Source organism: Salmo salar, chromosome 13 (assembly GCF_965601325.2).
Source record: "Salmo salar chromosome 13, fSalSal1, whole genome shotgun sequence".
NCBI classification, from domain to species: domain Eukaryota; kingdom Metazoa; phylum Chordata; class Actinopteri; order Salmoniformes; family Salmonidae; genus Salmo; species Salmo salar.
The window spans coordinates 88,447,662-88,470,961 of NC_138303.1; the positions used below are offsets into that span (position 1 = coordinate 88,447,662).

General features: G+C 41.7%; 1 protein-coding gene across 1 annotated transcript in view; it reads left to right on the forward strand.

The window, feature by feature from the left end:
• Positions 1-22,999, forward strand: part of nalf2 (NALCN channel auxiliary factor 2) — a 45,960-nt gene extending 22,961 nt beyond the window's left edge. Inside the window, exons 2-3 of the mRNA XM_014137506.3 lie at positions 19,357-19,528; positions 19,690-22,999. Of these exons, the coding sequence (XP_013992981.1) occupies positions 19,357-19,528; positions 19,690-20,000 (483 nt within the window). The 3' untranslated portion in view covers positions 20,001-22,999. The remainder of the gene's footprint in view (positions 1-19,356; positions 19,529-19,689) is intronic.
• Positions 23,000-23,300: the final 301 nt, after the last annotated feature.

Consider the following 23,300-nt stretch of genomic DNA (forward strand, 5'->3'; position numbering starts at 1 on the left):
CTCTGGATAAGAGCGTCTGCTAAATGACTTAAATGTAAATGTAAATTTTCAATGTGATTCAAGTCTAGGCTTTGGCTGGGCCTCTCAAGGACTTTCACATTTCTGTTCTGAAGCCATTCCAGTGTTGCTTGGGATCGTTGTCCTGTTGGAACATAAATCTTCACCCCAGTCTGTCATTTTCACTCTGAAGCAGGTTCTCATCAAGGATTTTCCTGTATTTGGCTCCACTCATTATTCATTCTATCCTTACCAGTTTCCCAGTCCCTGCAGCTGAAAAGCATCCCCATAGCATGACGCTGCCACCGCTGTGCTTCACAGTAGGGTTGATGTTAGATGGGTGATGAGCTGTGCCTGGGTTTCTCCAGACATGGCGCTTTACATTCAGGCCAAAGAGTAAAATTTGTCTGTCGAATGCATTTTTCTCAGGAGTGGCTTCCGTCTGGTCACTCTCCCAAAAAATCCTAGATTGGTGAAGTGCTGTAGAGACTGTTGTCCTTCTAGCAGGTTCTCCCATCTCAGCCAATGAACTTTGTAGTTCTGTCATTGGGTTTTTACTCGCCTCCCTGACCAAGGTCTTTCTTGCCCAGTTACTCAGTTTGGTCGGATGCCAGCTCTAGGCAGAGTCTGTTCCATATTTCTTTCAATTTCCCAAATATTGTTTTCCCTCATCAATCTACACACAATAACCCATAATAACAAACCAAAAACAGGTTTTAGCAAATGTATTAAAATAAAAACTGAAGTATCACATTTACCTAAGTATTCAGACCCTTTACTCAGTACTTTGTTGAAACACCTTTTGGCAGCGATTACAGCCTCGAGTCTTGGGTATTTTATTTTTATTTTATTTCACCTTTATTAAACCAGGTAGACTAGTTGAGAACAAGTTCTCATTTGCAACTGTGACCTAGCCAAGATAAAGCATAGTAGTTAGACACATACAACAAAGAGTTACAAAACATACAGTCAATAATACAGAAGGAAAAAAGAAAACAAAAAGTCTATACAGTCATTGCAAATTAGGTAAAATAAGGGAATTAAGGCAATAAATAGGCCATGGTGGCAAAGTAATTACAGTATGGCAATTAAACACTGGAATGGTAGATGTGCAAAAGATGGAATGTACAAGTAGAGGTACTGGGGTGCAAAAGGAGCAGAATAAATAAATACAGAATGGAGATGAGGTAGACAGATGGGCTATGTACAGGTGCAGTGATCTGTGAGCTGCTCTGACAGCTGGTGCTTAAAGCTAGTGAGGAGATGGGAATCTCCAGCTTCAGAGATTTTTGCAGTTCATTCCAGTCATTGGCAGCAGAGAACTGGAAGGAAAGGCGACCAAAGGAGGAATTGGCTTTGGGGGTGTCCAGTGAGATATACCTGCTGGAGCGCGTGCTGCTATGGTGACCAGCGAGCTGAGATAAGGCGGGGCTTTACCTAGCAGAGACTTGTAGATCACCTGTAGCCAGTGGGTTTGGCGACGAGTATGAAGTGAGGGCCAGCCAACGAGAGCATATAGGTCGCAGTGGTGGGTAGTGTATGGGGCTTTGGTGACAAAACGGATGGCACTGTGATAGACTGCATCCAGTTTGTTGAGTAGAGTGTTGGAGGCTATTTTATAGATGACATCGCCGAAGTCGAGGATCGGTAGGATGGTCAGTTTTACGAGGGTATGTTTGGCAGCATGAGTGAAGGATGCTTTGTTGCGAAATAGGAAGCCGATTCTTCTAGATTTAATTTTGGATTGGAGATGTTTTAATATGAGTATGATGTTAGGGTTTGATGCTACAAGCTTGGCACACCTGTATTTGGGGAGTTTATCCCATTCTTCTCTGCAGATCCTGTCAGGTTGGAAGGGGAGTGCCGCTGCACAGCTATTTTCAGGTCTCTGCAGAGATGTTCGAACGGGTTCAAGTCCGTGCTCTGGCTGGGCCACTCAAGGACATTCAGAGACTTGTCCCAAAGCCACTCTTGTTGTCTTGGCTGTGTGCTTAGGGTCGTTGTCCAGTTGGAAGGGGTTCCTTTGCTCCAATCTGAGGTCCTGAGCACTTTGGAGCAGGTTTTCATCAAGGATCTCTCTGTGCTTTGCTACGTTGATGTTTCCTTTGATCCTGACTAGTATCCCAGTCCTTGCCGCTGAAAATCATCCCCACAGTATGATGCTGCCACCTCCATGCTTCACCTTAGGCATGGTACCAGGTTTCCTCCAGACGTAACACTTGGCATTCAGGCCAAAGAGTTCAATCTTGGTTTCATCAGACAAGAGTCTTGTTTCTCATGGTCTGAGAGTCCTTTAGGTGCCTATGTATTTATATAGCCCTTCTTACATCAGCTGATATCTCAAAGTGCTGTACAGAAACCCAGCCTAAAACCCCAAACGGCAAGCAATGCAGGTGTAGAAGCACGGTGGCTAGGAAAAACTCCATAGAAAGGCCAAAACCTAGGAGGAAACCTAGAGGAACCAGGCTATGAGGGGTGGCCAGTCCTCTTCTGGCTGTGCCGGGTGGAGATTATAACAGAACATGGCCAAGATATTCAAATGTTCATAAGTGACCAGCATGGTCAAATAATAATAATCACAGTTGTCGAGGGTGCAACAAGTCAGCACCTCAAAGAGTAATTGTCAGTTGGCTTTTCATAGCCGATCATTGAGAGTATCTCTACCGCTCCTGCTGTCTCTAGAGAGTTGAAAACAGCAGGTCTGGGACAGGTAGCACGTCCGGTGAACAGGTCAGGGTTCCATAGCCGCAGGCAGAACAGTTGAAACTGGAGCAGCAGCACGGCCAGGTGGACTGGGGACAGCAAGCAGTCATTATGTCAGGTAGTCCTGAGGCATGGTCCTATGGCTCAGGTCCTCCGAGAGAGAGAGCTTACTTAAATTCACACAGGACACCGGATAAGACAGGAGAAATACTCCAGATATAACAGACTGACCCTAGCCCCCCGACACAAACTACTGGAGGCTGAGACAGGAGGGGTCAGGAGACACTGTGGCCCCATCCGACGATACCCCCGGACAGGGCCAAACAGGAAGGATATAACCCCACCCACTTTGCCAAAGCACAGCCCCCACACTACTAGAGGGATATCTTCAACCACCAACTTACCATCCTGAGACAAGGCCGAGGCAGATAATCCCAGTGGTGAGAGGGGAACCGGCCAGGCAGAGACAGCAAGGGCGGTTCGTTGCTCCAGAGCCTTTCCGTTCACCTTCACACTCCTGGGCCAGACTACACTCAATCATAGGACCCACTGAAGAGATGAGTCTTTAGTAAAGACTTAAAGGTTGAGACCGAGTCTGCATCTCTCACATGGGTAGGCAGACCATTCCATAAAAATGGAGCTCTATAGGAGAAAGCCCTGCCTCCTGCTGTTTGCTTAGAAATTCTAGGGACAATTAGGAGGCCTGCGTCTTGTGACCGTAGCGTACATGTAGGTATGTACGGCAGGACCAAATCGGAAAGATGGGTAGGAGCAGCCCATGTAATGCTTTGTAGGTTAGCAGTAAAACCTTGAAATCAGCCCTTGCCTTAACAGGAAGCCAGTGTAGGGAGGCTAGCACTGGAGTAATATGATAATTTTTTTTGGGTTCTAGTCAGGATTCTAGCAGCCGTGAAGTTTATTTAGTGCTTTATCCAGGTAGCCGGAAAGTAGAGCATTGCAGTAGTCCAACCTAGAAGTAACAAAAGCATGGATTAATTTTTAAGCATCATTTGTGGACATAAAGTTTCTGATTTTTGCAATGTTACGTAGATGGAAAAAACCTGCCCTTGAAACAGTCTTGATATGTTCTTCAAAAGAGAGATCAGGGTCCAGAGTAACGCCGTGGTCCTTCAGTTTTATTTGAGACGACTGTACAACCATCAAGATTAATTGTCAGATTTAACAGAAGATCTCTTTGTTTCTTGGGACCTAGAACAATCATCTCTGTTTTGTCCGAGTTTAAAAGTAGAAAGTTTGCAGCCATCCACTTCCTTATGTCTGAAACACAGGCTTCTAGCGAGGGCATTTTTGGGGCTTCACCATGTTTCATTGAAATGTACAGCTGTGTGTCATCCGCATAGCAGTGAAATTTAACATTATGTTTTCGAATTACATCCCCAAGAGGTAAAATATATATATATATAGTGAAAACAATAGTGGTCCTAATACGGAACCTTGAGGAACACCGAAATTTACAGTTGATTTGTCAGAGGACAAACCATTCAGAGACAAACTGATATCTTTCCGACAGATAAGATCTAAACCAGGCCAGAACTTGTCCGTGTAGACCAATTTGGGTTTCCAATCTCTCCAAAAGAATGTGGTGATCGATGGTATCAAAAGCAGCACTAAGGTCTAGGAGCACGAGGACAGATGCAGAGCCTCGGTCTGACATCATTAAAAGGTCATTTATCACCTTCACAAGTGCAGTCTCAGTGCTATGATGGGGTCTAAAACCAGACTGAAGCGTTTCGTATACATTGTTTGTCTTCAGGAAGGCAGTGAGTTTCAGCTTTTTCAAAATTTTAAAGGAATGGAAGTTTCGATATAGGCCTATTATAATTTTATTTTTTTATTATTATTATTATTATTATTTTTTTTTTTTTTTTTTTTCTGGGTCAAGGTTTGGCTTTTTCAAGAGAGGCTTTATTACTGCCACTTTTAGTGAGTTTGGTACACATCCGGTGGATAGAGAGCCGTTTATTATGTTCAACATAGGAGGGCCAAGCACAGGAAGCAGATCTTTCAGTAGTTTAGTTGGAATAGGGTCCAGTATGCAGCTTGAAGGATTAGAGGCCATGATTATTTTCATCATTGTGTCAAGAGATATAGTACTAAAACACTTTAGTGTCTCCCTTGATCCTAGGTCCTGGCAGAGTTGTGCAGACTCAGGACAACGGAGCTTTGGAGGAATACGCAGATTTAAAGAGGAGTCCATAATTTGCTTTCTAATGATCATGATCTTTTCCTCAAAGAAGTTCATGAATTTATTACTGCTAAAGTGAAAGCCATACTCTCTTGGGGAATGCTGCTTTTTAGTTAGCTTTGCGACAGTATCAAAGAAATTTCGGATTGTTATTATTTTCCTCAATTAAGTTGGAAAAATAGGATGATCGAGCAGCAGTGAGGGCTCTTCGATACTGCTCGGTACTGTCTTTCCAAGCTAGTCGGAAGACTTCCAGTTTGGTGTGGCGCCATTTCCGTTCCAATTTTCTGGAAGCTTGCTTCAGAGCTCGTGTATTTTCTGTATACCAGAGAGCTAGTTTCTTATGACAAGTGTTTTTAGTTTTTACGGGTGCAACTTTCAACTAAGTGGTTTCCGTCTGGCCACTCTTCCATAAAGGCCTGGTTGGTTGAGTCCTGCAGAGATGATTGTCTTTCTGGACGGTTCTCCACAGAGCTCCAGGGTTCCTGTCATAGTGACCATCAGGTTCTTGATGAACTCCCTGACCAAGGCCTTTCTCCCGCGTTTGCTCAGAGTGGCCGGGCGGCCAGCTCTAGGAAGAGTCATGGTGGTTCTAAACAACATCCATTGAAGAATGATGGAGGCCACTGTGTTCTTGGGGGGGCCTTCAATGCTGCAGACATTTTGTGGTACCCTTCCCCAGATCTATGCCTCGACACAATCCTGTCTCGGATCTCAACATAAAATTAATTCGACCTCCATGGTTTGGTTTTTGATCTGACATGCACTGTCAACAGTGGAACCTTGAAAAGACAGGTGTGCCTTTCCAAATCATGTCCAATCAATTACATTTTTGAATTTACCACAGGTGGACTCTGATCAAGTTGTAGAAACATCTTAAGGATGATCAATGGAAACAGGATGCAACTGAGCTCAATTTCGAGTGTCATAGCAAAGAGTCTGAATACTTTTATATAAGGTATTTCTGATTTCCAAAAATGTCTAAATACCTGTTTAAACTTTGTCATAATGGGGTATTGTGTAGATTGATGAGAAAAACATTTCAATTGAATCCATTTTAGAAAAAGGCTTTAAAGTAACAATGTGTAAAAAGGGAAGGGGTCTTATTACTTTCCGAATGCACTGTACCTCATCACAATTCTACCTTGTAGATCTACAGACAGTTCCTTGGACTTCATGGTATAGTTTCTGCTCGGCCGTGCACTGGGACCATTATATAGATAGGAGTGTTTCTTTCTAAATCATGTCCAAAAAAATGTAATTGGAGTCAGGTGGACTCCAGTGAAGTTGTAGTGACATCTCAAGAACGATCAAAGGAAATTGGATGCACCTGAGCTCAATTTCGAGTGTTATAGCAAAGGGGTCTGAATACTTACAGTACCTGTCAAAAGTTGTTCTTTATTGTAGAATAATAGTGAAGACTTAAAAACTATGAAATAATCATGGAATGGAATCATGTAGTAACCAAAAAAGTGTTCAACAAATCAGAATATATTATAGATTCTTCAAAGTAGCCACCTTTTGCCTTGACAGCTTTGCACACTTAGCATTCTCTCAAACGGCTTCACCTGGAATGCTTTTCCAACAGTCCTTGAAGGAGATCCCACATATGCTGAGTACTTGTTGGCTGCTTTTCTTTCACTCTGCGGTCAACTCATCCCTAACATTCTCAATAGCGTTGAGGTCGGGTGATTGTGGAGGCCAGGTCATCTGACGCAGTATGCCATCACTCTCCTTCTTGGTCAAATAGCCCTTACACAGCCTGGAGGTGTGTTGGGTCATTGTACTGTTGAAAAACAATTGATAGTCCCACTAAGAGCAAACCAGATGGAATGGCGTATCACTGCAGAATGCTGTGGTAGCCATGCTGGTTAAGTGTACCTTGAGTTCTAGATAAATCATTGACAGTGACACCAGCAAAGCACCCCTACACCATCACACCTCCTCCATGCTTCATGTTGGGAACCACACATGCGGAGATCATCCGTTCACCTGCTCTGCATCTCACAAAGACACGGCAGTTGGAACCAAGAATCTCAAATGTGAACTCGTCAGACCAAAGGACAGATTTCCACCGGTCTAATGTCCATTGCTCGTGTTTCTTGGCCCAAGCAAGTCTCCTCTTATTATTGGTGTCCTTTTAGTAGTGATTTCTTTGAAGCAATTAGACCATGAAGGCCGGATTCACGCAGTCTCCTCTGAACAGTTGATGTGTCTGTGAAGCATTTATTTGGGATGCAATTTCTGAGGCTGTTAACTCCAATTAACTTATCCTCTGCAGCAGAGTTTACTCTGGGTCTTCCTTTCCTGTGGCGGTCCTCATGAGAGCCAGTTTCATCATAGCGCTTGATGGTTTTTCTGACTGCACTTGAAGAAACTTAAATGTTCCGCATTGACTGACCTTCATGTCTTGCTTATTTGAGCTGTTCTTTCCATAAAATGGACTTTACCAAATAGGGCTATCTTTTGTATACCACCCCTACCTTGTCACAAAGAAATTACACAAATTTACTTTTAATAAGGCACACCTGTTAATTGTAATGCATTCCAGGTGACTACCTCATGAAGCTGGTTGAGAGAATGCCTAGTGTGCAAAGCTGTCATCAAGGCAAAGGGTGGCCACTGAAGAATCTCAAATATAAAAAATATGTGTGTGTGTGTGTGTATGTATGTATATATATATATATATATATATATATATATATATTACGTATATGTTTTTTTGCTTACTACATGATTCCATATGTGTTCTTTTGTAGTTTCGATGTCTTCACTATTATTCTACAATGTAGAAAATAGAAAAAAATAAAGAAAACCCCTTGAATGAATATGTGTGTCCAACCTTTTGACTGGTACTCTATGTAAATTAGATATCTGCATTTCATTTTCACTCAATTTTGAAAAACAATAAAAAAAAAATGTTTGCACTTTGTCATGGGGTATTGTTTGTAGATTTTTAATTTGGGCTGTAACACAACAAAATGTGGAATAAGTCAAGGGGTATGAATTCTTTCTGAAGGCACTGTAAAATGGTTTTGGGCATCAGCATTTCAAGTTTCAACAAAACTCCAGAGGACACCTGATGACTAATTTACTTTTTGAATTTGTTGCATAAGGGCATTTTATTGAATAAAATTATATCCATCTGCATTTATTTTAAGATTTGCCACAAATAACTTTGTATCAAAGGGGTGAAGATACTTTATCAAATGAAATTATGACACATTATCCAAGTCTAAGGGCAGTTTCAAAAAGAATGGTGAGAGATTGATGTACTGGTAGTCAAGTAAGACAACAAATGGAAGTGAGATATAACTAATTTACTTAGCCATTATTTAGGCATGTCCACAGACTTTGTTCTGAGAGGAGGTTTAAACTAAGAGGATTGCGTATTTAATCAGCTCTCCATCTCAGGGTGCATATCAGGGGAAGGAGATGTGACTTTCTAGAAGGATTTAAGGAATTAAGATACCTCACTTTCTCTGTTCCTCTTCCCATAACTGTGCCTGCACAAGATGTCCAGAACCATGACTCAATGAATCATCATCCTCCCTCCAGAATTGGCATGTCCATTATGAGCTCTGTTAACACAGGGAAGCTCTTCATTTCCCATTCTCCAGTTATCCAGTGTATACCAGAGATCCCTCTGCTGATTATTTTGTGTGAGCGTTTTTCTATAGGGGTTCATTACACTGATTTCATCATTTCAACTGCCCATTCACACACCATGGCCCTTCCTCCAATGGTCTCTACCACTGCCGACATAGTCTCACAATCAAACAAATGTTCAGAGGCTCTTTAGTAAGAGGTAATGCTCTGCGTTAGGCCACCCGGGATAACAAAGTGTAGTATATAATGGCCTTCTCTGCCCACAGCTGGTGTGACCCTCACAAGGTCTTGGTGCCCTGTCTGATTGGTGCCCACCTAGGAGACCTGTACTCTCCAACTCGTCTCCCATGCAGCCACCCTCTGCTTTAAGGGACAGCACTCCATCTGTCCAGATCGTTTTGTTTCCTCATCATTTTCTTGCCAAAGCCAATCAGTTTGTCTACAACTTAAAATCACTTGTAACACTGAATTCTTATGAAGCCACTATTTGTAACATGAAGCGGTATACTATTACTTCTGTGCTGCAACTATTCTGTGTGGCATCTAGCGGAATGGACTGACAGTAAATGATGGCAATCTATTAACCATAACCTTTGTCAGAATGCCATATTTCTAATGTTTTTTAATGAATCCATTCAGGGATGTTTGATGATCTATGGACACTCCAGCATTACAGGTAGAACTGTCACCCATGAATGTCTTCGTATGGCAGAGGGCAGCAGTTATATTAGACTGCATCTTCAGATATGAAATTCTGTGATATTTTGCTCCAGAACAGCAACTGTCTGATGTTCAAACCACTAGGTCCACCTGTGTGTGTGTGTGTGTGTGTGTGTGTGTGTGTGTGTGTGTGTGTGTGTGTGTGTGTGTGTGTGTGTGTGTGTGTGTGTGTGTGTGTGTGTGTGTGTGTGTCGTTTCTTTGCCACAAGGATATTCCAAAGATCTTGACAATGGTTATATAACATTGTAGCTGTGTTAATTGACATGAAAATGTAGTTCCCATTACTATTGGTCATAATGTGCTGCCACCCCACCTCTCACATCACTGTAGGCCATGTGTGGCATGTGCTAAGCTGCTCTCCTCCATGTGCATGGTCCTGGGTATGTTCTGTCCATGAAATGGCTGCAGTCAGTCAGTGTTATATTCTGTGATGTGTGGGAGGAAACTCCCTGTTTGCATGATCCGTTTCCTCTGTCTTTATTTAGCTGTCCAGGCAGCTGAGTGTGTCCAAATGAAGGGTTGGCAGTTCACAAGCTCCTAGCCTTCCCACGGGACAGTTACCATAGATACCACAGTCCGTGCTTAGCAACCTTCCTCTGTATGGCTTAGAGAATAATCGCAATTAGAAAGGATATGTTTCAATTTAAACTAGCCTCTGAAGGGTTTACCGGTAATGTCCCTTTTCAGGTACTTAGCTACTTTGACCATGTGCAGATGAGATAAGTAGTGAATGGTGATAGGATTGTTCAAGTTATTATCAGAAATTCCAGAATTGGCATAAACTGTCACATTGATTTAGATGGGCGCCACTCAATCTGAAATTATTCCTGGAAAATGTAGGGTGCATTGCGTTTGAAGTTCTACCATGAAGTGTAAGACATTTTATTTTACTCTTCAGAGATAAAGTAGAGTCAATAATATTAAACATCTCACAGTTAAGATAAGAAAACAGAGGGACATCCAAAGGATTGAGCCAACACAACTGTTTGAAGCAATATCATCTGTAGCCAACATATTATACAATATTCAGGAGCAGTCAAATAAAGATTCTTCCTCCAGCAATTAGCTTTTTCTGACAGAAACTTCACAGTTAATCCTAAAATTAGTCTTCATAGATATCTGAGATTAGTATGCCACAAACACCTGCTCCTGTAGACGCCAATCAACCAACAGATCAAAACCTCCATCCAAAGGTGTGTCTGTGCTTTTAATGCTACTTATAGTACAACATAGCAGAGGTACTATACCATCTTAATACACCGGCTATTGCGGTGGACGTTGATGAACAAGAACTTCCTACAACAGATGATTAGTGGACTTGATGCACCATTTTATGAACATCAGGGCTCTTCCTGAAACCTACCGGTCTCCCTATCTAGCTACTGTACATGTTGTAGTGTATGGAAATGTCTGAATGCATATTTTGAAATATTTGGGAAAGAAATATCTAAAGCACATCTATTACCAGTTTATTACAAACAATACACTTGGAAGAATATATTCTTTTCCTAGAGGCACTGTAAAAGGGAATAGCACTATTGCAAGTAGACATCAGAGAAAGCAGAGTGACTCATCTATTGGCAACCGACATGGAAGACACAGGGCCAAACTAGGGCATCTGTTGCTCTTAATCGTATCTGTATCTCCACTCTGGCCGCTGACTGGAAGCCTCCATCAGGAACTGTGGTGTCTATCTTCCAGACCTGTGTGTCACATTCCTGTGTATCATGTTTTAATGTGATACATTGTGCTTAGCACTGCATTATCCTGTAATACAACTCCAGTAGTATAGTCATGCAGGGGGGAAAAGTGATCAACTTATGTTATAATGTTCAACATACTAGACCCATCAGAAGCTCCTGATACATTTCTCTGACCCATGCCAGTATTCTCTTTCCAACAATAAGGTGTTCCTTGATCCAGGTCTTCAGTGAGACTTGATCTTTCTGATTATTCAGAGGATACATGTGTATGCTGGGCCATTTCCACCTAATTTATACATGTATAATTGCTTCACATCACTGTTACTGAAAAGGAACCCAGCTGCCATGGAGCTGCAGTGTAGGCCCACTGTCACCTGACCCCTTTAGCTATGAGAATAGATTTGGGAGAGAGATACAGAAAGAAAGAGAGCTCTTATAGCAGGACTTTCTATCCCCTTTAGCGAGGAGAATTTATTTTGGCGAGAGAGCTCTTAAGATCGTCTTCAATAATATATTACCATAACATACAGTATAGCTTTTGTCCCGAAGGGAGCCCTATGGGGTAGCTAAGTTTATTTGGATTCTAGATTCGCTATAGGTCATAAATACTTAAACCGATCTACTAAAGCTACCACTGGTTAGTACTGCAACATAAGATACTTGACGGTATTGCTTGTCAATGTCTCAAATGTGTTGGACTAAAACTGGTCTGTATTTTGTACTAACTGAGTGTGATCTGAGGTCACATTCGTTAGAACTGCTACAGACTCCAAAGGATTCTCTTGGAACAATTAATTTGGAGTTGTGTGGTTCCTCCCCTTAGCAACAAGCGACCTATTGATTTAACAGCAAGCCAGGTGCTCCACGGGCATGGAGCATTTTAATGTGTTTGACAGGTCGCCATTGTAAATATGAATTTGTTCTTAACTGACTTACCTGTATAAATGAAGGTGAAATATAAAATGTATCCTAGCTAAAAGTATAGGAGGGAAAATTAAAATAGTAGAAGATTGAGTAGGCAATGCTGTATGTAAATTGAATACAACACACTCCATAATGCTAGGAATTTCTAGACTTGTTTTGGCAACTCCAAGCGAACCTTTGAGGCTCATGCTCTTAACTTGCTCTTTTCCTGAGCTGTGCATAATGACAGGTTTGCCTGTGTAGTGGCAGGAGTGGAGAGGAGAGGCACTCACACTGGTTCTTGCACTGTGAAATGAATAAGCATAACTACTGCATATGTTTGATGGAAAAACTCATGAGTTGACTAATTGACAAATGGAAAAAATGAAGAGGTCCTGAATAAATATAATATGCCATTAAACAGACGCTTTTATCCAAAGTGACTTACAGTCATGCATGCATAGATTCTTATGTATGCATGGTCCCAGGAATCAAACCCACTACCCTGGCTTTGAAAGTAACAAACGCATGCTTTACCAACTGAGCTACAGAAGACCACTCTGCCACCTGGATGTGAAAGGGTTTGTTTTGCTTTGGCTTGCTGTGGCCTGTTTATCCCGACATTGAGGTAGTTATGGTCTTATCTTGGAGAAAAAAATATTGCAAATCACATCTGCTCTGAGAGACGCTGGCTGCTAACTGGCTCCACCACTGACTCCAAAAGGTTCATGATTAGATACCTGCTTAACACCATGCTTAACGAGGTGATTAAAATGGTGCAGACGTACTTTGCTTTAATTGAATCTGCTCTGGATGCTTTCCTCATCACTTTCAGTCCTGGCCAAATATAGGACCTGCAGCAGACAGTGAATATGACTCATTACGTTCTACCTCACCTTTGCATACTAGACTGTTGCTGCATACGCAAGACATCTGTCACACATTTTAAAAGAGCTTACATTAAATACATCACTTATCTGCACTTTAGCTACACTCTGTACAGGAATGGAAACACGTTACGGCAGCATGTGAAAAACTGTAGGAGTGGTAGAAGGCTTCTTTTCACTGTCTCTTGCGTTTTTCTATTGAGCACTTGAAACATCATTGGTCTCATGCAGTTGACTGTCTCCAGCCTGTTAGAGCAGCCCTGTGCTGTAGGTCTGTCTGCCGGGCTGGGCATAGAGCCAGCTCATTGGGCTGTATAAGGATAGCCAGCCAGCCAGGTTAACAGGCCCACATTCAGAGCCAGACAAGCGGCTAACACTCCTTAGTCTGAGACCCACACAAAGCCAGGTTGTCAGGTTAGCACAATCTGCTTTCCTAGGGTCTGTGAAAGACCACAATCAAAATCAAGCTAGCTTTTAGCTCTTCTAGCAGGCAGACTATCACCTTTATGTAGAACATAATTTAATGATTTGGGTTTGGGCTCATAATGTACTCAGTCTATTTGACCAGGAATTCAATGCATTAATGTAATGCTGTCACTCTGAAAGCCATCTCAAACAATTACACTGCTCTATAAAATTACTGATTGCTTTCTGACTGTTAAAACTGTTCACATCAAACTCACTAAAGGTTGTTTAATTAAGGTATTTTTATTATGATTGGAAAATAAATTATGGGTTTGTGATTCTTCACATTTTATAGGAAATCATTTTGAATCATTGGGTGTTAACCATGCTGTATGATTTCTGGTGACACAAACAGGATTTCGGTGTAGCAGTGAGGACATCTGCTGGTGAAAAGAATACTGCAGGCAACTTTTGCATTGACTGAAAGACTGTAGTAGACTATACAGCAGTATGTGCAAAGACGTGCCCAAAGAAGTACAATCAAAACAGATATTTTATAGGACTTGACTACCCATGTCAAGCTGTGTGGTCTCTAACTGTGCAAAGGATTGCTGTGTGGAAGACAGGCTTGGTTTCAAAAGGGTGGTGTCGACTGACTGGGGATGCCCAGGGGTGTATACATTAGTTGGATCTGTTGAAAACATTTGGTCTGTTGCAAAACGTTTAGCAACAGAAACTGTTTACCGTTTAATTTATGAACCAAACGGGGAGGGACCTACATTCATTTGTCTAATAGAAACTGTTGTTTTAATTGCAAAACGTTTTCCGTTTGGAGTAAACGGTTGACTAAAAGTTTTACAACGAAAACAACAGTTTCTATTAGACAAATGAATGTAGGTCCCTCCCCGTTTGGTTCATATATTAAACGGTTTCTGTTGCTAAACGTTTTGCAACAGACTAAATGTTTTCAACAGAATCCGACTGATGAATACACCCGAGGGCAGACTTTTTAATAGGCCTAATAAAAAAGGCAGACAAAGCTCTGATGTCATGAGAAAATCCATGGAAAGGTTGTTAAAAAGCAGACATTAAAGAGCCCCCAATTAGCTTGAAGAGTAGACTTCATCCAACTGTGTGCAGCATTTAAAGTTAACTTTAGGCCAAAATGCAACTTAAACCATTGCTTCTGTTATGTTTTTGTACCTTGTGCAATTTGCTTTGGCAAGAGGAGTCCACAAATTTTTTGTCCTACAATTTTGTTGGTCAGTGCTGTAGATCTACAGTTAAAGTTGGAAGTTTACATACACTTAGGTTGGAGTCAATAACACTAGTTTTTCAACCACTCCACAAATTTCTTGTTAACAAACTATAGTTTTGGCAAGTCGGTTAGGACATCTACTTTGTGCAATTTTTCCAACAATTGTTTACAGACAGATTATTTCACTGTATCACAATTTCAGTGGGTCAGAAGTTTACATACACTAAGTTGACTGTGCCTTTAAACAGCTTGGAAAATTCCAGAAAATTATGTCATGGCTTTGGAAGCTTCTGATAGGCTTATTTACCTAATTTGAGTCAATTGGATGTATTTCAAGGCCTACCTTCAAACTCAGTGCCTCTTTGCTTGACATCATGGGAAAATCAAAAGAAATCAGCCAAGACCTCAGAAAACAAATTGTAGACCTCCACAAGTCTGGTTCATCCTTGGGAGCAATTTCCAAACGCCTGAAGGTACCACGTTCATCTGTACAAACAATAGTACGCAAGTATAAACACCATGGGACCACGCAGCCATCATACCGCTCAGGAAGGAGACGTGTTCTGTCTCCTAGAGATGAACGTACATTGGTGCGAAAAGTGCAAATCAATCCCAGAACAACAGCAAAGGACCTTGTGAAGCTGCTGGAGGAAACAGGTACAAAAGTATTTATATCCACAGTAAAACGAGTCCTATATCGACATAACCTGAAAGGCCGCTCAGCAAGGAAGAAGCCACTGCTCCAAAACCGCCATAAAAAAGCCAGACTACGGTTTGCAACTGCACATGGGGACAAAGATTGTACTTTTTGAAGAAATGTCCTCTGGTCTGATAAAACAAAAATAGAACTGTTTGGTCATAATGACCATCGTTATGTTTGGAGGAAAAAGGTGGAGGCTTGCAAGCCAAAGAACACCATCCCAACCATGAAGCATGGGGGTGGCAGCATCATGTTGTGGGGGTGCTTTGCTGCAGGAAGGACTGGTGCACTTCACAAAATAGATGGCATCATGAGGAAGTAAAATTATGTGGATATATTGAAGGAACATCTCAAGACATCAGTCAGGAAGTTAAAGCTTGGTCGCAAATGGGTCTTCCAAATGGACAATGACCCCAAGGATACTTCCAAAGATGGGGCAAAATGGCTTAAGGACAACAAAGTCAAGCTATTGGACTGGCCATCACAAAGCCCTGACCTCAATCCCATAGAAAAATTGTGGGCAGAACTAAAAAAGCGTGTATGAGCAAGGAGGCCTACAAACCTTACTCAGTTACACCATCTCTGTCAGGAGGAATGGGCCAACATTCACCTAATTTATTGTGGGAAGCTTGTGGAAGGCTACCCAAAACGTTTGACCCAAGTTAAACAATTTAAAGGCAATGCTACCAAATACTAATAGTGTATGTAAACTTCTGACCCACTGGGAATGTGATGAAATGAATAAAAGCTGAAATAAATCATTCTCTCTACTATTATTCTGACATTTCACATTCTTAAAATAAAGTGGTGATCCTAAATGACCTAAGACAGGGACTTTTTACTAGGATTAAATGTCAGGAATTGTGGAAAAACTGAGTTTTTAAATGTATTTGGCTAAGGTGTATGTAAACTTCCGACTTCAACTGTATGTCAGCATCAATCAAGCTGGCCTTGACACAGTGTTGGTAGTGAACTCAGGGGTGGCCATAGGTGGCATTTTCTTTGTGTCCGTTCATCATTGTGATATTGTTACAGAGATAAGTCAACTTAATGTTACTAGATATAAGTTTTCCAGAGGCATTATCCAAAATCTCCAAGTGCTATAATGCTCCAGCTGTTTTTACAATTAGAAAAGGTAAACGTGTCTTGCGGTCGGGGAGGCAGGCTAAGGATAAGAAAAGGAAAAACATCTGATTTCATTCACAATTCAATTGTAGCGGTGGTCAGAATAAATAATAATGTCCGCAAAATAAGCGAAAGTACTTACAAAAACACACAAACAATTATATTTTTTTGACAGGTTCTGACATCAAAATCAAATCAAACCTAAAATAATCCAAACTAGATCTGGCCTAGAATCAGGCTATGAGCATAGCAACAAACGTGGCCTACCACATCAACACTCTCAAACAACACTACAGAAGACTGGCGGAGCTACAGTAGGTAGAAATACCTGGTGCCACGTCGTGAGCTAAACCACAATGGGTAGGGGTGCTCTTGACCAATTAACTAGTAGCCTCTTTTACCCAACACAGAGACAAACATTATAGCCTACAATGGCTAAAGCAGACTATCATCATAACAAAATATTCACAGGCCTTTCTCAAATGAATCCCGGTTTCAACTGTACCAGTGTCGTGTGGGTGAGTGGTTTGCTGATGTCAACGTTGTGAACAGAGTGCCCCATGGTGGCGGTGGGGTTATGGTATGGACAGGCATAAGCTACGGACAACAAGCACAATTAGTATTTTATCGGTGACAATTTGAATGCGCAGAGATACCAGAAGGAGTTCCTGAGGCCCATTGTCGTGCCATTCATCCGCCGCCATGATAATGCACGGCCCCATGTCGCAAGGATCTGTACACAATTCCCGGAAGCTGAAAATGTCAGTTATTCATACACGCCAGACATGTCACCCATTGAGCATCTTTGGGATGATTTGGATCGTTTATGACATCGTGTACCAGTTCCCGCCAATGTCCAGCAACTTCGCACAGCCATTGAAGAGAAGTGGGACAACATTCCACAGGCCACAATCAACAGCCTGATCAACTCTATGTGAAGGAGATGTGTTGCGCTGCATGAGGCAAATGGTGGTCACACCAGATACTGACTGGTTTTCTGATCCATGCCACTACCTTTTTTAAAGGTATCTATGACCAACAGATGCATATCTATTCCCAGTCATGTGAAACCCATAGATTAGGACTTAATGAATTTATTTCAATTGATTGATTTCCTTATATGAACTGTAACTCAGTAAAATCTTTGAAATTGTTGCATGATGAGTTTGTATTTTTGCTCAGTATACATATAAAGTGGGTAAAACAGTATGTACAAATGACTAAAGTGACCAGTGTTCCATGACTATATAGGGGAAAGCAGTGTCAATACATGACAAACACAATGCACTCCAAATAAATGCACCAGTTGGAGGAGAGAACTCCACTCGAATTACACAGAACTGATATTTCATAGACACGTGTTTAAAATCAGTAGCAAAATTGGGGAACTTCATAATTTAGTGGAGCGCACACAAGCGTGAACAGGGTTTGAATTTGGCACGAATGTGACAGTCGCCATCTTTGATTGCTGTGTGCGGTGAAGCTAAATTGTCCCCAATTCAACCTTATAAAATTGAGTCTTTGTACAGATTGCAGACATGGCATCGCAAGAAGAGGATGAAGGAGTTTTGAGCTTAATCCCAGATTGAGATTGAATGAATCAGTGCTCGCTGGAGGCTCATTGATTACACCTAAAATCTATTTATCCCTCCCGTCATTGGTTCCTTTCTCTGCCAGCTACTGTCAGTCACCATGCACTAGGGTTTATTATCATGTGCTTTTCAGTAGCTTTTAATGCTAAACATGTCAGAAACGAATGTTGGAATATTATTCATGATTTCTACCCTAAGAGGGAGAAAGTAGACATACAGTAAAACATTTGGTAAGAATGGATGAGATACACCATTTATTATTCTAATCCCCTCATCTCTCAAGTATTATATTTCTTATTACAGGATTAGTATTGTGTTGCAATAGGTTGTACATACAGTACAAAAGTGTTTGATAACATCATCTTATGTTACAGAGTCAACTTCTGTGGCTTGAACTTATTTATTCAGATGAGTTCAGTTCTGAGGCCCCTTGTTCTTGAGGATGTTGCTGAGTCCCTAGATGGTCTTTGTCATTCTGGAAACACAATTCCAGCGTACCATCTGTCAGCAATATACTGCAGGTTAATGTGTATGGAAATGTAGTCAGGGAATTCCTCTCTCATATCTGTGTCTCTCAGGAGTTTGTAATTGAAAGGTGAACCAGGGAAGCACGCAGAGGAAGACATACTGAACATTTGGACTAAGGTGTAATAGTGTGTAATGTAGTGTGTTTTAATTGTGCGAGAAAATAATTGAGTATCTGTTGAGTATCCTCCTCCTTTAGCGATCTACCATGTTTATTCTTGGTGGGGCAGGTGACTTTAGTCCTTTAGATTAACCCCCATCTCTTTGGGTTGATGTGTCACTGGATAAGCATCATCTTATCCTCTTGTGAATAGAGCAAAAGAGGGTTGTAGTGTTGTGTGTACTACACTGATGGGAGGCCGACCACGTGATAAATATAATGGCTGTGAAAGAGGCTCTGGCTCATCCTGCTGCCATGACAGCAGTAGCCCTTGGCTCCACAGCAGAGCGGAGGTGAAGAAACTGCTGTGGTCCTCTGTCTACATCACTGCTGCCCTGCTTCCTGTGCATCTGTCTATGGAGAGCTGCTGCCAACTTGCTCATATTAACAGCTATATTTATCTCTCTTACTTTATCATACACAGGGCCTGGTGAAGAGCTTTCTGAGTAGGTTGAAGATATGCCCTGGATCTCCTTTAGATACATTGTACTGTACTCCAGTTTGCTGGCCCCATACAGTGCTTGTTACAGTGATTTTACAGTGTGCATTACCACATATGCTGACTCAGTAAGTTTCACTATATGGTTATAGCCTTGAGAGTAAACTGTTGATGAAGTGTATACCGGGTTGACTTTGTTTGACAAGGTTTTCTTGCACTGTAGTCAGCCCAATTAGTATCATCTGTCCACTTATGGCCACCTCAGCAGAAGATAGTAGATGTTTGTAATAGCTGCTAATACTGTAGAAATGGTTTTAATGTCCATCCATTATCCTCAATTACACCCATTATCACCTCGGGCACTGCTGTGACAAAAACCTGCTGTGTGTGAAAGCCGCCAGGCGCTGTGCTCTTTTCTTGCAGTCAGTCTACAAAGCCTGGTTATGCTCAGAATACTTCAACGCCACCCAGAGCCAGTGTCAACACAGGATTCCCTGCAAGCAATATTGTCTGGAGGTCCAGACCATGTGCCCCTTTGTGTTACCAGACAATGACGACTTGGTCTACGGAGGACAATCCAGTTTCATCTGTACAGGTACAGTATGATTGGGGCCTTGTGACATTCTGTTGTTTGTGTTGCCATTTTTATCTCACCTCCCATAATTTCACAGGGACTGTGAAAACATCCCTGTGATGTTTGTCATCTGATAAGATCATCTGGATCTTAAATCTGTTTCTTCTCTGTGTGTGATGCAGGGCTACTAGAAAACCATTTAACCAATGCAGACCCAGAGTGTTGTGACGTCAGATGGAGTGGCTGCGACCCCTCTGTGGGGGCGGCGTGCGTCCTGACCCAGCTTCCGGGGTCATCATCGTGGCAGCGGCGCAGCTCCCCACCCGTGTCGGCTGCGTCGCGACTGTGCAGCAGCAGACTCAGACTGTGTGTTCTGGTCCTCATCCTGCTGCATACTGTCGTCTCCTTTTCTACTGTCCAGGGCAGTGGCACTGTGGGCCTGGAGGCCATGGTACCCCTGCCCCTGGAGGAGAGCTCTGCCCGAGAGGAGTAACTGATGATGAACAAGAGTTTCTACTGTTTCCTCCCGGCTTCCAGTCTACAGAGACTCCCTTCCTTCCCAGTACCTGAGGAGTGAGGTGTTTATAACCCTCTCTCTCCATCCAGTCCCCTCCACAGGACATCAGGAATGAGGAGGTTATAACCCTCTCTCTCCATCCAGTCTCCTCCACAGGACATCAGGAATGAGGAGGTTATAACCCTCTCTCTCCATCCAGTCCCCTCCACAGGACATCAGGAATGAGGAGGTTATAACCCTCTCTCTCCATCCAGTCCCCTCCACAGGACATCAGGAATGAGGAGGTTATAACCCTCTCTCTCCATCCAGTCCCCTCCACAGGACATCAGGAATGAGGAGGTTATAACCCTTTCTCTCCATCCAGTCCCCTCCACAGGACATCAGGAGGTTATAACCCTCTCTCTCCATCCAGTCCCCTCCACAGGACATCAGGAATGAGGAGGTTATAACCCTCTCTCTCCATCCAGTCCCCTCCACAGGACATCAGGAATGAGGAGGTTATAACCCTCTCTCTCCATCCAGTCCCCTCCACAGGACATCAGGAGTGAGGAGGTTATACACCGCTCCAGGGAAGGCTACAGGTCGGTATACCCCTTCGCCCTCCACCACACTAGAGGAGTGGCGAAGCACGGGCCCTCCCCTCCCGCAACACAGAGGGATATGGAGGTAGATAAGGCTTCAGAACTGAGAGCCAGCCATATCTCACGTGTAAGGAGGACATGAGAGGGCATGGGGAAAGAGGCAGGTCTCCCATCATGCTGAAAGAGGTACTGAATGCTGTTTCTAAGAAGGGTATGGGTACAAATGGCCTTTTTCACTTATCACCACTCTATTTAATAAGTTGAGTGATGGTTTTGGGGAGTTACGTACGAGGTTGAGTTTGAACTGCACAATTGGGAAAAGCGTGAGTTGCAGGCTTGTATGCTATTTTTATTAGTTGTGTGTGTGTGTGTGTGTGTGTGTGTGTGTGTGTGTGTGTGTGTGTGTGTGTGTGTGTGTGTGTGTGTGTGTGTGTGTGTGTGTGTGTGCGTGCGTGTGTGCGTGTGTGTGTGTGTGTGTGTGTGTGTGTGCGCGTGCGCGCGTGAATGCAGTGAACAAGTCAGCAATATAATTTATATGACCCAACACATGAAATCAGGTGATCATTACATCTTTCAAGCTAATAGTATACACGCGAGAAATACTTTGTTTGGCTTACAGTAAATATAGTTATTATTCTCAGTAACACTACCCTCATTGTCATATACCAAGCAGAATAATTTCATGCAAATATTATATTACAGATCCTAACCGAAGGTAAACCATGTTGTTTTTGATAGATGTCAGAGGTACACTACTAATGCTGTGGAGGAACATGTGTCTATGCAAAGCTGATTGAAACCAGTGGAAACTCCCCCTGGGTGTCTAATCGCTTACAGAAGGTAGATGATTGTGCCATGGAAGACTGTCTGGATTATAACTACACCAATCATTTCTTACTCATAAAACAGACAATTTACCACATATAACATATAACAAAGACCCAGAGTGGCTAATTGGAGCAGGAGGCCCTTAATCATGGCTAAATGTTTAAGAAAATATTTTCAAGATGCGAATGCGTCGCATCATCAAAAACAATTTCTGTCACAGTAGAGATTTAGGGCGTGTCTATGCCCTCAATGTGAAATAGAGTGATTACATTATTTGGAAAGAACCAAGACGTTTTATATATATATTCTAAATATCAGAGATATGAAAAAAGATCCACCTTGATTTTTTCATAAAGGTCATCTGTTGGCACGGTATTGTTATTTGTAAAGAAGAGCTAGAGTATGATTATATAAATGGTTCTCATGTGTTTCTGATTTATAAGATAAAATTATTCTGACCTCTCTTTTCCTGGCATAATCTGTGTATTATCTTTTTTTTAATGTTTTTTAAATTTGGGCTTGTCTTTGGGAAGCTGAAATAAGATGTCTTCCAATGTGACAAATTGATTCACAAATACAAATATATTTGACACGTTATTTGTATCTTACAAAGTCATTCTAAGCCAAAACTATTGTTTTAGGGTAATCCTGGGTTCACCTCCCAAACACATACTGTATGTGACCTTGGTCTACCACAACACAGGCATACTGTTTATGTCCTAACAAAGCTATTGTAACTATTTTACTATTGAAAAACTATATCATAGCAGAGGTTTTTACAGAGTATATGTATATGAATTGAACTTGGATTTGAATATATGATCTAAAAAAGTATGACATTTATGAGATTCTTTATTTATCCTAAATAAAATATATAAATCACTGTAGCCTTTTAATGCCTACAATGAATTAGTAGGCACTCATTTTATGTCAGTGTCTAACGAACTGCTAGTTTCTTTAGTTTATATTGCTAAAAGATAGTTATTTTTCTTACGTGGTGTTTAACTGAATATCTAACAGACATTGTTGACATGCTGATTTATAAACTGGTTGAAGATACCAAACACTGTAAAAGAGACAACCATGTTGATAACTATACCTTGGGATTGAAAATCCTGCCTGCCTTGTATGACTAACATGTGAAACATTGTCTGGTCTCCCTATTTCCAAAAAGGCCACTTGTACCCTTCATATCAGTCATGGCTGTTGCTCATCCTACTAGAATATGAAGGAATCGTACCTCCTATCAGATAAGGGGAAAGGGGATATAAATCTACACTGGTGTCCTAAGCCTGTATTCTGTAAGGGAAATACTTCTTATGCCATTTTATACACTGTGCTTTAATGTTTAGAACTTTTTGCACTAGTTCTAATAACATTTATTTTTCTCTGAGATTGTTTTGAAACTGTGCTAATTAATTCCGTTCTAAAAACAAATATTATCCCTTATCTGTGTTTCTAGCTAACCTGTATATATGAAATCGGTTTTCTGTTTCTATTGTATTTTGGGCGGATCAGTGCCTGCTCACTGTTAAAGCCCAATAAAGTAATACAATTGTTCATCAACAGCCTCTCTTTTTGTGAGCGGTACAATGTTATACAACCTGAAATGTAGATTAAAGGTGAGCATCACCCTCATAATCATGCAGAGAAATATATCAGTTGATAGGTCACATAAATCATGTCATCTGTGGTACTCTATTTTACCAGTAGAGAGAGCTGTTGTTAAGTGTGAAGTGTGAGAAAATCATTGTACTGTATATTTGTGAAAGAACTGTCTGCAGCACCATACTATTTCTGCATCATCAATGTCAGTGAGAAGGTTTTATACTGATTACTGTTAAACAATATGATTTAACTTCCTACT